General features: G+C 42.9%; 1 protein-coding gene across 4 annotated transcripts in view; it reads left to right on the forward strand.

Moving 5' to 3' along the window:
• The window catches only part of GFRA1 (GDNF family receptor alpha 1), a 211,332-nt gene extending 202,927 nt beyond the window's left edge, over positions 1–8,405 (forward strand). For all 4 annotated transcript variants that reach the window (XM_070482607.1, XM_044750282.2, XM_014849273.3 and 1 more), the window contains 2 exons: positions 6,904–6,957; positions 8,121–8,405. In XM_070482607.1, the coding sequence (XP_070338708.1) occupies positions 6,904–6,957; positions 8,121–8,276 (210 nt within the window). In that variant the 3' untranslated portion in view covers positions 8,277–8,405. The remainder of the gene's footprint in view (positions 1–6,903; positions 6,958–8,120) is intronic.
• The last annotated feature ends 4,232 nt before the right edge of the window (positions 8,406–12,637 follow it).

Consider the following 12,637-nt stretch of genomic DNA (forward strand, 5'->3'; position numbering starts at 1 on the left):
AATAATTCTCTGTAATTGTGAATTATAAGTGTAGCTTACGCAGGACGTAAGCCAGGGAAGTCCGATCAGCAAACTCTTTCTTTAACAAACTTATTTTAAGAAGGTAGCCTTGGTCATGTGTCCAGAAATCAGTAAATGAATGACATTCAGAGTTTCAGTTAAAATATTTGATGCAATACATACAGTGGAATATTATTCAACCTTAAAAAAGAAGGAAGTCCTGCAATGTGCAACACCATGAATGAATCTGAAGGACATTGTATTAAGTGACATAGGCCAGTCACAGAAGGACAAATACTGCATGATTCCACCCACATGAGGTATCTAAAATAGGCAAACTCATGGAAGCAGAGAATAGAATTGTGGTTGTCAGGGGCTGAGGGAAGGGGAAATGGAGATTATTGATCAAGAGGTAGAAAGTTCCAGTTGTGCAAGATAAGTTTGTTCCAGAGATCTGCTGTACAACGTTGTGCCTATAGTTAACAATGCTGCATTGTACACTTAAAAATTTGTTAAGAGAATAGATCTCGTGCTAAGTGTTCTTATTATAGTAACAAAAAAAAGAAGCTTTGAAATAATAAAAAGTTTGATACAGATGTATAATTTTTAAGGGATTTAGTGGTTTTACCTTTTAACTTAACTTCTGATGAATAACCAGAGGTCCACGTCCCCAGGTCTGTCCGGTAAGAGGGTTTCTACTCTAAGGCTTGGCTCTAAGCTCAACCTAAATTGCACAGTTAAACTTGGAACACCTCACAGATGCCAGGAATCCAAGCCCTTCCAGCTGTAGACCATGAATCCACGTCATCTTCGAGGCTATGACCACCACACACACACACACACACAAAATCTGGTTTCATGTCAGTTCTCTGCTCTCATGATGTTGGAGGCCTCTTCTACACAGCCCAACCGGGATCTGAGCCTGCACTTCCTCCGGGTAAGGAAGCATGACTTCAGGCCTCCCGAACTTTCCCCACCCCTGTCTCATGACCAGACACAACCTCCTCAGAGCCTGCCAGACTAAATAAACTTGGCACCCAGTGGGCCCTCCTAAACCTGTGCTGAGTGAAGTATCTTTATAAGGCCTTCTTAGAGCTTAATGTAATGAAAGCCTTTTGGCTGAGGTTCAGACAGTCTGTAGACACAGTGTCTTAGAGGGAGCAGGTAGAAGGATGTGGTAGAAAAGCTGCCAAGGATTATCCCCACCCTCTGCTCAGAAAGATACTTGTCTCCTCTCACCTTCTCTCTCCTCACAACCCCTCGGCCCCTCCTCAGCCTGTCCCAGAGCCCGTGGGCTGACAGAGATCAGCTTGGAGGAAATAGATCCCTTCCCTGCTGAGCAGTCTCTAAAAAACAAACACCGAGCCCAGGGGCTCAGGGCAGTTTTATTTATGTGTCCACTTGTTTTACGCAGCTGACTTTACCACACATTATTCAGACCACTGGTTGCAAGTGGTTGTTACTAAGTTTGTAGGAAAAGCAAATCACCAGGAAGGTGAGTTGCAAAATAGACAGTGGCAGGGATTTTAGAAAGGCCGGCCAACTGCTTGTGACCAGACCAGCAAGAAAACCTCCCCTGGCTCTCTCAAATCCAAGAAGCAAAATCCGAAAAGCTGGAGGGAGTGTCAGACTAGAGAACCCTGGGCAGACCACTGTTACTTAGCTTGGATTCACTAGCAGGCAGCTTCTTTTCTCCATCTTTTTTTTAATATGTCAAAATTAATTTGGGCAAATACATATCGAGTACACAATAGAATTGTTATATAGTAAGTTCTACCCGTAAAATTCCATAATCAGGTGAGTCAATTTTATTAAAATGCAGTGTGAAAAATGCAAACTCTGAAGCAGATTATTCTGCTCAGTTATCCTTCAGAATTTAGTGTACAGCTTTCTTCCTATGTTTTGTCTTACGAGAAAACGTAAGATGTGTAGATTTCCATTGAGAAATGGTTTTCAGTTCTGAACTATTTCGGGAAGAACTCACACAATGGTTTTCCCTAGCAGAGGTCCAATTTATGCTGCAGAAGAGACTCAGATGCTAATAAACTGGTATTGACAAGTGTGATAGATGCAGCTAGGTACTTAGTGAGTGCTGGAGAGCAAAGTTGATTGCATTTTACAGTCTGTGTATTTCTCTGTTTATTGCTTGTATTCTGTCATTAAGCAAACAGGTTCCTAATATAGCAAATCTGTCTAATCAGTAAAGCAAGGGAGAAAAGAACCAGAAGCATCATTAATTATGACCATTTGGCTGCAGCCTGGACAGTCTGTTGCTATTGGATTGGGAAACTTCCTCTGGTTTTATTTTCTGGAGGTAGAGCAGAAACTGGCCTTTCTTGAGCATGGAGGAGAGCAGAGAAATGTTCCATGCCCTGCTGGCTGACAGCTGCCTAAAAACCAGAGATTAACCACGGGCTTCTCTACAGAAATGGAGTCCTCAGGCAGCAGAGGCTAGGCTCTGAGTGGGTGCGCTTTGAAGTCTCCAATTCCATAAACAGGGCAAGCATGCTGCTCCAAAGCCTGACCCATCCCCGAGTAGGGGAGAGCCTACTGTGGGCAGAGCTCATGTTTGCATGCGGTGGCCGATGAGTGGGCTTGACTGAGAGCTGTGAATTATGTGTGTCTGTGCATTCTGTACAGGAAAGCCATTGGCACCATGGCAAGCTTTCCAACTGCTAATCAGAGGAGTAAAAGGCGGGAGAGTCATCATTCTGACTCCAGGTAACGGAGGTTAACAGCATCTAATGCATTTATTAACCCTCTAATGTCAGGGACTGGCGAGGTCTGGCCCCGCAATTACAGTGCCCTGGAAATTCTATTACGTGATATTACATCTATTGTGGGTGACCGCCAGTGACAATTGTATAACACTGCTGGAGAGACAAGGCTTATGAAGTTCCTAAAGAATAATTTCCCTGCTTTTCCAGAATGACAGCAAGGCTATTGGTTTGGGAATAGGTTTCTCTAGTATCCTTTTCATGTCCCTATTCTCGAGATGAAAACCTCGTGCTACTGCGTTTTTTGATGGTAGTATTTCCACCAACTTGGAATCAGACAGCTTCCCCCATAACCACATAACTAGGAATTAGTGGTTATGAAACACTCTTTTATAAAAGAGATTAAATAATGCATTTTTCAACATGCTGTAACAATGGTTAAAATTGACTTTTAGAAAAATGAAATCCATTCTCTTCTCTTCTTCTTTATCGCTCTCTCTTTTCAAACAGATATCTTACTCTAGAGCCACTAACTGTAAGGTGTGATGTCTAGATAGATCTGGGCTGGCCAAGCTCTATGTTGGGTCCCTGCATATCCTATTAATGAGCAGGGCTGCAGGGCTCGCAGACAGGACCTTGAGCGCTGTGCCAGCTCTTCCATAATCACATTCTTGTTTTTACGGGTTTAGGACTCAGCAATAAAAGGTGCTCTTCCAGTTTCTAACTTACCTTATACCTTACAAGGTCTCAGAATTTTTTTTTAAATTTTCCTGGGACCATCCCAATTTTCATCAACTGGGACAACATTTAAAGCATGTAAGTACTCTTTGCAATAGTTGAAAGTGGGGGACGCCCTGTAATTTTATCTGTTTTCATTTATCATACCTGACTAGCAAGACAGTGATAGCTTGATGATATTTTCAAAAATGCTCAGGATAAAAGCCTTTAAAATGTGGAAATAACAGGTTGTTCAGGCTTCTAAAATAGGCTTTAAGAGCCAGATTTTCTTAAGTGGACTCTGGCTCTGCATAGGTAGAGTTCTGACCCTCAGTGGTCACTGGAGGGGTTCAGACAGCATACAGGACTTACAAGCATTTAAGCAGGTAGACATACACAGGTCTAAATTCCAAGGCTCTGCCCCTCCATCTGTAGCTTACAAACTCTTGGAGGCACGGGACAGCCAATGTGACAATGCTCCACCTGTAGATGACACCGTTCAGTCTAGGCAGCAGACCCACTGCCTCTCATTTCGTAATATGCAACACAGATTTGGTGTGAGATTTCCAAAGATCTCATGTCTATGTGCAGTCTTTTGATTCTGTTACCCAGGTGCCACCTGCCATTCCAATGGCAGACAGGTAACATTTGCCCTTTGCCTTCTACTCAGACTCACAGACCTTACTGAGGTCTGTACTAGGTTCAAGTGGAATTCCATGACGGCTTTGCTCCACCTCTGCAGTTATGGGCATTTCTACCAGCACACAGACCTCTTGATGGGAAGCTGAGTTAATAAACTATGTAAACAGAGTATTTGAAGGCCTGTGTTCGTGGACTGCTAAGCCTCTGAAGTTCCAAGTGCTTCCGTGGGTGGGGAAGGTGTTTAACAGAAGTTAACATCGTCTCAGAGCATCTGCAGGGGCCTGGCTGCACAGTATTACTTTTACCTAGCAGTTCATCCAGTTATGCCAACCAGAATGGTCCTCAAGGTAAGAGGAGCTTGGAGCTGCTGCCTCTAGTTTTAGTGAAGCCAGTGGGGCTACAGGGAGACAAGGCCAGAAATTGACCATTTCCTTTATCTAGAGGCCAACAAGATGCCCGCTTTAGGGGAAGAAGAACCCAGAGCCTTCACAGACTCGAAGCTGGTATAAATTCATTTTCTTGTGTGATTAAACAGTTATCCCAGCCATTCTCAGATGGAAGGAAAGAGCCTGGGAATTTAGACCCGTGCCTATATTCCTGGTTGTACACCTGTAATCCCGTACACAGCTGAACTCTCAGTGACAAGGGAGGACCAGAAATCTACCTCTACACATCCAGACTCCACTTAAGAAAAACTGTGCAGATAGAGGTCTTTTCTAGTCTATTGGTGGAAGCCCCTTTATAGTCATTTAACAATAGTGGGCATTGTACTAGTACTTAGGTTCCTGAAGGCACTAAGAGCCATAGCTGGTGCATGTTGCAGATCGTGTATACAGTGAGGGAAGCACTGCACGCTGGCTGGTGCCAATCACACAGAACAGGTCGGAAGGAGGCTCACTCAGCCCTTAGAGCTCTTAGAGGCCACTGTAGTCTAGGACACTGAGCGCTTAGCTGTGACCACAAGAACAACTTGAAGGCGTAACGTGTCCTGGACAAGACATTTCAGTGAACTTCTTAGTTATGCAAACGTCCTTAGCGAGAGTTTATGTCTTTTGTGGATTATGGCCTAGAAAAGAATAGACAGAATGTGATGTTTTAGGGCCATTTTGGTGTCTGGGCACAATTCCAGTCTTGAACAGAAATAAAACATGTAAAGTTCTACACGCTATTCTCTGCAGATAACAATGCAATGGACCAGATTTGCTATTAATATAGAATAAAAGTAGGCTCTTGAGTAAGGTTCAATTCCTCTTCCAGTTTCCGCTCAGATCTTCTTATCCATAACATTTAGTGACCTTTGAACAGCCTGGGGATGCTTCACAGTGTCTTATTCTTGATGCTTGTTTAAAGGTTTCTATTTCATATTCACAGCTGACATATGCAAATATAGGTAAAGATTATGATGCCTCCCAAGTAGCATTATGGTCAATGAATTACTCCTTGGGTGAACATGCTGTCATTTCAGCCTGGCATGTCTTCAGCAAGTTGCAAAATTCTTCCCGCGACAGGCAGCCTGCCGGTGCCATTCCCACACAGCTGCCTGGCTAGACAATCCTTGATTCGGGCATGATGGTTAACCAGGATTGTCTCATTGGCAAATGAGCTCTCTGTCTTTCAACGCCAATGGGCTTCTATTTTGGGGGTGGGGGGGGGCAGGAGTCCTGGGAGTGGTTCTCTGTGTGGATTTTGGGATGGGTAGAGCCCGAAGAGTCAAGCATGCCAGGATTGTCTGGGAGAAACACTGTAATGCCGTGAAGAGCACATTTTCATTCAAGAGTTTTTGCATCCTGTCTAAATCCTGATTCTACAAGTAAATTGCTGTATGACCTCGGATAAGTCAATTAGCTTCTCTGCACACTAATTGTTTTCTTTTACAAAACAAGAGGGCTGTACTGGGTCAGCAGTTTCATCGTAATTGTTTGAGCAATAGAACCTTTCCTTCAACTCGATTCTCAGGTAGAAGCCCGATGGAAACTCGTGCCAGTTGCAAAGAAATAGGGAGCTTAAAGCCTTCACAGCTCAGCCCCCTTGTTACTGGCCTAGAAGCAGCTTTAAGATTGCTGAATCGGAGATCTGTAACGCCCTGCGTGATTCTCAAGGGCACTGTCTGCAAGAGTCCCTGCCCTGTGCCTTAGCCCCCAAGCCGTGAGAGGTTTGCTCACTCAACAGCAGCCCCCTGAGCCCAGGGACCACATTCTTTTTGTCATATCACCATATGCCCAGCATGGGAAAATAGCTTGGTAAGTGTTCGTTGACTGGGGCGACTAATAAATAAACGAATACACAAACAAGCTTCAGGAAGACCAAACTCTATATTACTAATAAATGGGGTTTTTATTGCAACATTTTTACCTAGAAGGCACTTCCTCAAAATTAACATAAAAAAATATAAATGAATTCAAAATGTAAATAACTTCACAACTTTTTTTTTGGGTAACCTAGTCCCATGCTGCCCCTACTAGCCGCAGGCAGCTATGAAGCCTTTGAAATGGGGCAGGTCCTAATTGAGATATGCTGTGTCAAAAACACTAAATTTTGAAGATAAAAAAAAGAAAAACGGGAATGTAAAGTATCTCATTAATAATTTTTTGTATTGATTATATGTTGAAATGATATGTTAAAATATGATCAAAATTATCTTCACCTGTTATCTCCTTACTTATGTGGTTACTAGAGAATTTAAAATTACATATGGGGCTCATAGTTGTGGCTCACATATTGCTATCAATGACACTGCCCTAGACTGTTGGTTAATGGATCGGTAGTTACTCTTCCATTTTATGTGTCAGTGATTTTGTGTGTGTGGTGTGTTTTTGTCTTTTCCCAGGCACAGAAGCTGAAATCCAATGTGTCGGGCAGTACACACCTCTGTCTTTCTGATGTAAGTTGTATTTCCTTCTGGGTCTCCCTGCATTTATAGAGACAGAGCCTTTGGGCCCTGGGGCAGGGTACGATGTGAAGGATTCAAAGGCAGCAAAGTTTCAGGTCCAGCAAAAAATCTAAGGCAACCTGGAGGCTCCTCTGCCGTTTGAGCAAGATGCAATCCTCAGTTCTAGTGCACAAAGTTAGAACTAAGCGTGGGACCTGGGATCCTCATCTCAGAACTGGACCTAGCATGAATACCATTGTCCCAATGCCATGAAGACTCCCTGTGATCGTGGTCAGGTAAAATCACCTGGCGCAGAGAAGATACACGACAGCTCTCATTGCTTACCAGATGCCTTCTATCTACAGTTCCTTTGACCTACATAGCAACCCAGAGGTAGCTACGGCAGGCCACATTACTCTCCCCAATTTACAGGGGAGGAGATGGATGATTCTGTCACGATCATAGCTCATTGTGACAGGATGTGGCATTAGGTGATTGAGTGTTACGAGGGGGTGGGGATGGAAGAATCCATCCTTGGGGGAAGGACAGGTGTTCTGACTGGGAGTCTGGAAGCCTGGGTTCTGGTCTGGGCTCTCCAACTTACAAGCAAGGGCAGGCTCCTTCATCTGTAAAATCTAGGATTGATCTGGCTGATGGAGGGAAAGGCTACTGCCTGCTCTGGTGCGATTTGTGACCCATCTCCACATGAATCGGTCCTTGCCTGAGCAAGTTTTCTGAGCTGATTCTTCCTGCCCTCCTTCCATGATGAGGAGAGACAGTAGCATTCCTCCTCAGTCAGTGGTACCCAGAAAGAGAAGGATTCCATGTTGCACAGCTCCTGGGAGATCTGGGGAGTGGGCGTGAAGAATGGCAGGGCTGTCTGGGCTCAATCTCTTCTCACAAGTGGATTTTAATAATCCATAACAGAGGTGAAAGAAGTAAGTGTGAGCCAGACAGTTTATCAAAAGTATCCAGTTCTCATCTAGATTCATGATTCCTTCCCATAAAACTACGAATCAGTGAATCGCAGTCTCAGTGATAAAATATTGGGTCAGCTTTGGTGAGCGGTATAGCTAGTTGGGGTGGGGGTGTGAGAGAGAAAGAGTGTGGTTAAAATGTATTGAGACAGAATGAATACATGCAGTGGGTGATAATGAAAACATTCTTTCTTACAGCGTGATTTTGAAAAGGATGGTCTCGCTGGTGCTTCCAGCCACATAACCACAAAATCAATGGCTGCTCCTCCATGCTGCGGTCTGAGCCCACTGCTGGTTCTGGTGGTAACCGCCCTGTCCACCCTATTATCTTTATCTTTGGCAGAAACATCGTAGCTGCATTTAAAAAACGATATGGACATGTAAAAAGACAAAAACCAAGTTATCCGTTTCCTGTCCTCTTGTATATCTGAAATTCCAGTTTTAGGAGCTCAGCTGAGACACTACTAAAACAGTTTTATCCAACTGGAACTTTTTTCTTTTTTTTTTTTCTTTTTTTTAAGAAAGCTTCTTGTGATCCTTAGGGCTTCTGTGGAATACCCAATGCAGTGCTACATTCCAAACTCAAAAGGCTTTGGGGCATGCTGTATTGTAAAGGGACAGTTTGTAAATTTAGCTGTAAAGCAAACTGGGGCCATGTTTTTCATGATGATGATGATAATTTTAACAGCTTAACTCTGGCCTTCACTAGCTAGAGGAGTTAGTATTTCTCAAAGATCTTGCATATCTCATGTAATGGCTTTGATTTCTGATGACGTAACAGCCGCCTAACATGGATGCCAGCTTTTTTGTCACAAAGTGAAGATTCTCATCAACAGAATCTTGGTAGACTCTGTGCAGACAAGCTTGCACCAATGTTCACCTTTCTATACGTACTAGCATTTTCTTCGCTAATGTTTATGTATTGTGACCAGTTCTGCTCTCTCCTCCAAAAGAAAAAACACCCGTCATATCCAAATGTAGTGTCTGTCTTCTAGTCAAAAGAGAGAGTGAGAGTGGATGTGCAACTTGACAGTACCTTGATCATGGGAGGACACTCTCCTAAGCCTTACCTGAGTTAGAAGCCCTTAAACTAACAAGAGTCCAGTATAGCTGAAGCATTGCTCTAATACTCTTTACACGTATGAGGTTATATGTAGAAAAAAAAGATTTTACTACTAAATGATTTCAACTATTGGCTTTCTATATTTTGAAAGTAATGATATTGTCTTCATTTTTTACTGATGGTTTAATACGAAATATATGGAGCTTGTTCTCCTCTCCTAAGTAGTGTTAGCTCCAATATTAACTTCACAAATACAGCTCTTCAAAAGCAGACTCTGAGGAGCCTCATCCTTTAGCAGGAAGCTCTGCATCACGTTACTGTGGACAGGCGGGAGAAACAGAGCAGCCAAGCATTGTCTTTTATCATTTCTTGAAATGCAAGCGTGCGTACCCGTGAGAAAGCCGGTGGCCACTTGTAAATGTTCTGCAATGTCTAATGGCACCCTTGCCAGCCGACACAGTCCAGTACCTTGGTTTTCATGTTCCCTAACAAGGGCAGCTTTGATTGGGACAGGGGCTGGGGACGTGCTGCCCTCTTTTCTGAAGCAGATCCATGCCAGGGTACACAGCTTTTTTCTAAGGATTGTCTTTGCTCCCAACAGTGAAATGTTGGTCACCGTTTAGAGCAGTTTGGTCTGAAATTCATCAGAAATCTGCTTGCATCTTGTTCTGTGTTCTCCGTGACAGACTGTGACTGACTATATGAAAAAGAAAGAAGGTTTGTGGATCAAGAGGATCAACATTAGGTCTGTGGAGATGAGTTGATGGGCACAGATACACAGAACAGAACAGGACTCGACATAAGCATCTGGCTTGTTAACCGCACATCACCTTCCATCGTTCTCCTCCTTAAACCCATAGACCCTAAAGTGCACTTGTGAAGTCTGGCTGAAATGGCAAGATTCAGAATCTACAATGATCAAGTCCTAGTGGCCGTGGTTCTCCAAAACTGAGTAGAGAAGAGGCGATTCCTTAACAGAGTGCTGGGAGCATTGACTTGCTTCCAGCATCAGTAGGGGGGCTGGTGGAGGAAACCCATGGTGCACGTTTCATACTGACCCCCTTTGCCCGCTGATATTTGCCTTGTAAGAATTAATCAAATTACTGGGTGGGAAATCTATTAAATCCAAGATAAAGGCATAGTCTTTTAGCTCTATTGGTGTTTGAAGTACATTTATGTCCAAATGTTAATAAACATAAATGTATAATACTAAGTACCGACTTTTTTCACTTCAAAATGTTTTCAAGAGAAATTCGTCAAACAAATTTGATTAGTGAAAGGTTTCGTGAAGACTCTTACTTTGAATAAACACATTAAATGTGTTGAAATATTTGGAATTCCAGTCATCTATGAAAGCTTCTCTCTCAAGGAGCATATTTTGTTTTAATTAAGGTATCTCTATGTATCTACACTGGACTAATTGCATATGGGTCGGATTCTATGTGATCTACTGTAGAAAGCTATTGATTACTTCTGCAGTGAACAGCAGCTCTAATTAGCTTCAGATGACCAAAGAGGAAATGGGAGTTACCAGAGCTAACAAGGGTAGCTTCAGTGAAGAACGCGTGGATGTGCAACACATAAATTAAATTTTGAAAAGCCTCATCTATCACCAATAAAGATCTCATTTTTCTTCAGAGATAGAAGCAAATTAGAGTTACCCAATCCTCAATTTGAAAATAAATTGCTGATTAAATAAACAGGGGGAAGGATGTTCAGTGACAACACATTGGAGAGATTCTTATAAAATCATGCCAAGCCTTTCTGCCATTCAGTGTGATCTCAGTTTAACATGGTGGCCCTGAAACACCGTCATTTGCCCCAGGACTGGAGCAGGCAAGTGACAAATCCTTTACCTATCTGACTTCCTCACTTCCTTGACTATCTCACTTCCTTGCAGTGCTGAAACTAAAAATGATTCACTGCTTCCTCTCCTTCAGGTCCTGGGTTTAGGGACAGGGGCTCTTTGTTGCGGTTTGCGCCTCCCGCAGAAAGCATTTCATTGCACTTGATTTTGATGAAACAAAACAGTAATTCATGTCTGTGTAGACCATGACTCCCAGATCAAGTCTAGCCACGCGCTACTCATTTCAGAGAAAAAAAAAGGCAAGACTGCCAAACTAATTAGAAGCACATTCATTCCACTTTGATGTTGACTCTCTTTGACCAATAGATGTTTGAGTATCTTTTTAATAGAGCACACGAAGGAAAAAGTGCACAATAAAGAGAGGGAATTCAGAATGCCACCTGAATATTTATTTTTCCATATCTGATTTTCTTCAAGCCTCTAGTAAAGAAAAATGTAAGTTGAAAATTACGTAGGTTATTTTTCATTATGTGTAGCAAACTGTAGTCAAAGTGTGATAGGAGGTTCCGTTAAAAAAATTTTTAACAATTCTTTATCCTGTAGTAAAAAATTTCTTAGAAGCTGTGTCTTTTTGTTCATCAAATATAGGACAGGGCTCCTCCAGAGCTGCTGTGGCCTTTGACTTGGTCTATATTAAGACTGTTCCTGTCTTGCATACGCTCCGAGGATGGGTTGTCTCCAGCTGCATCCATTTCCCCACCTGCCTCAGTACTCTAAGTCAGACACTCCCAAACACTCCATCTGCTGAACTAGGAAAGTGGGAGAGCGGAAGCAGTTTGGAGTCAGTGTAAAGTGCTTGGGAAAAGAGATGTAAGAGCAGTGGGAGTTTATATAATTAGCAAATTCTTTTCTTAGAATCCAGCAAAACTGTATTTCTGTTGTTATTATTTACAAAATAGTGGCCTCAGAGGAGCTATCTTTGGGAAAAATAAGTTTTCATTCATGTAGTCAGACATGCATGACTTATCTGAGTCAATAAACTGTGGGCCAGAAAAAGAGGTGCTTACATGAATTCACATTTTCTCATTCTCAACGCTGTTCCTGGTCTCCTGGATTCATACCCCCCTGATCTCTGTGGTTTCTGCTCTTTGATAAAGCAGATGAGACCATGTGAGACCCATCTTTGCAAGAAAGACCGAAAAGCAATGGCAACAGATGGGAGTGAATTACCAACGGCCCGGGCACCATGATGACAGAAGGGCCTGTCTGCACTGAGCGTGGGGAGTTTGGCGAGATGGAGCAAAATCAAGGAGCAGTAAGAGGCCGCGTGCCGTGGGTGCCTGGATCATGCAGTCTGATCTAAACGGGAACCTTGTTCTAGCGAAACAGCCAGAGTTCCCTGACTTAGACAGCGGTGCCTTTGCAAGAAGCAAGCCAGAGTGAATATCTGGAAGACAGAGGGAGGAATGTTTTTTCAGAAATTCTAAAACAGCTGGGATTGTGGTTAGATACCCTTAGAAGCTATGTTTTTCTCTTACCCCTAAGATAGGCATCTCATGTATAGACCTGACACCTCTTGACTTTGACACAGCTTTTACTCTCAAGTGACCATTTGTTTTAAGTCTGTTATCTAGAATTCTTCATGAGGACTTTACCTCTAAAACATATTCTCACTGCAGAGGCCTTAAATCTGTGAGTTTTGCCGCTGCCTCCATCCTGGGATGTATTTGGTGGGACATTTCATTTCGCAAGGAGAGTTGTCTTAAGATACTGGCTGATTCCGTTCTCTTTGATATTGATTACCAATGCCCACAGCCCCCACCCTTGTTTTTTATTGCCTAGGTA

Source organism: Equus asinus, chromosome 2 (genome assembly GCF_041296235.1).
Source record: "Equus asinus isolate D_3611 breed Donkey chromosome 2, EquAss-T2T_v2, whole genome shotgun sequence".
Lineage (NCBI taxonomy): Eukaryota > Metazoa > Chordata > Mammalia > Perissodactyla > Equidae > Equus > Equus asinus.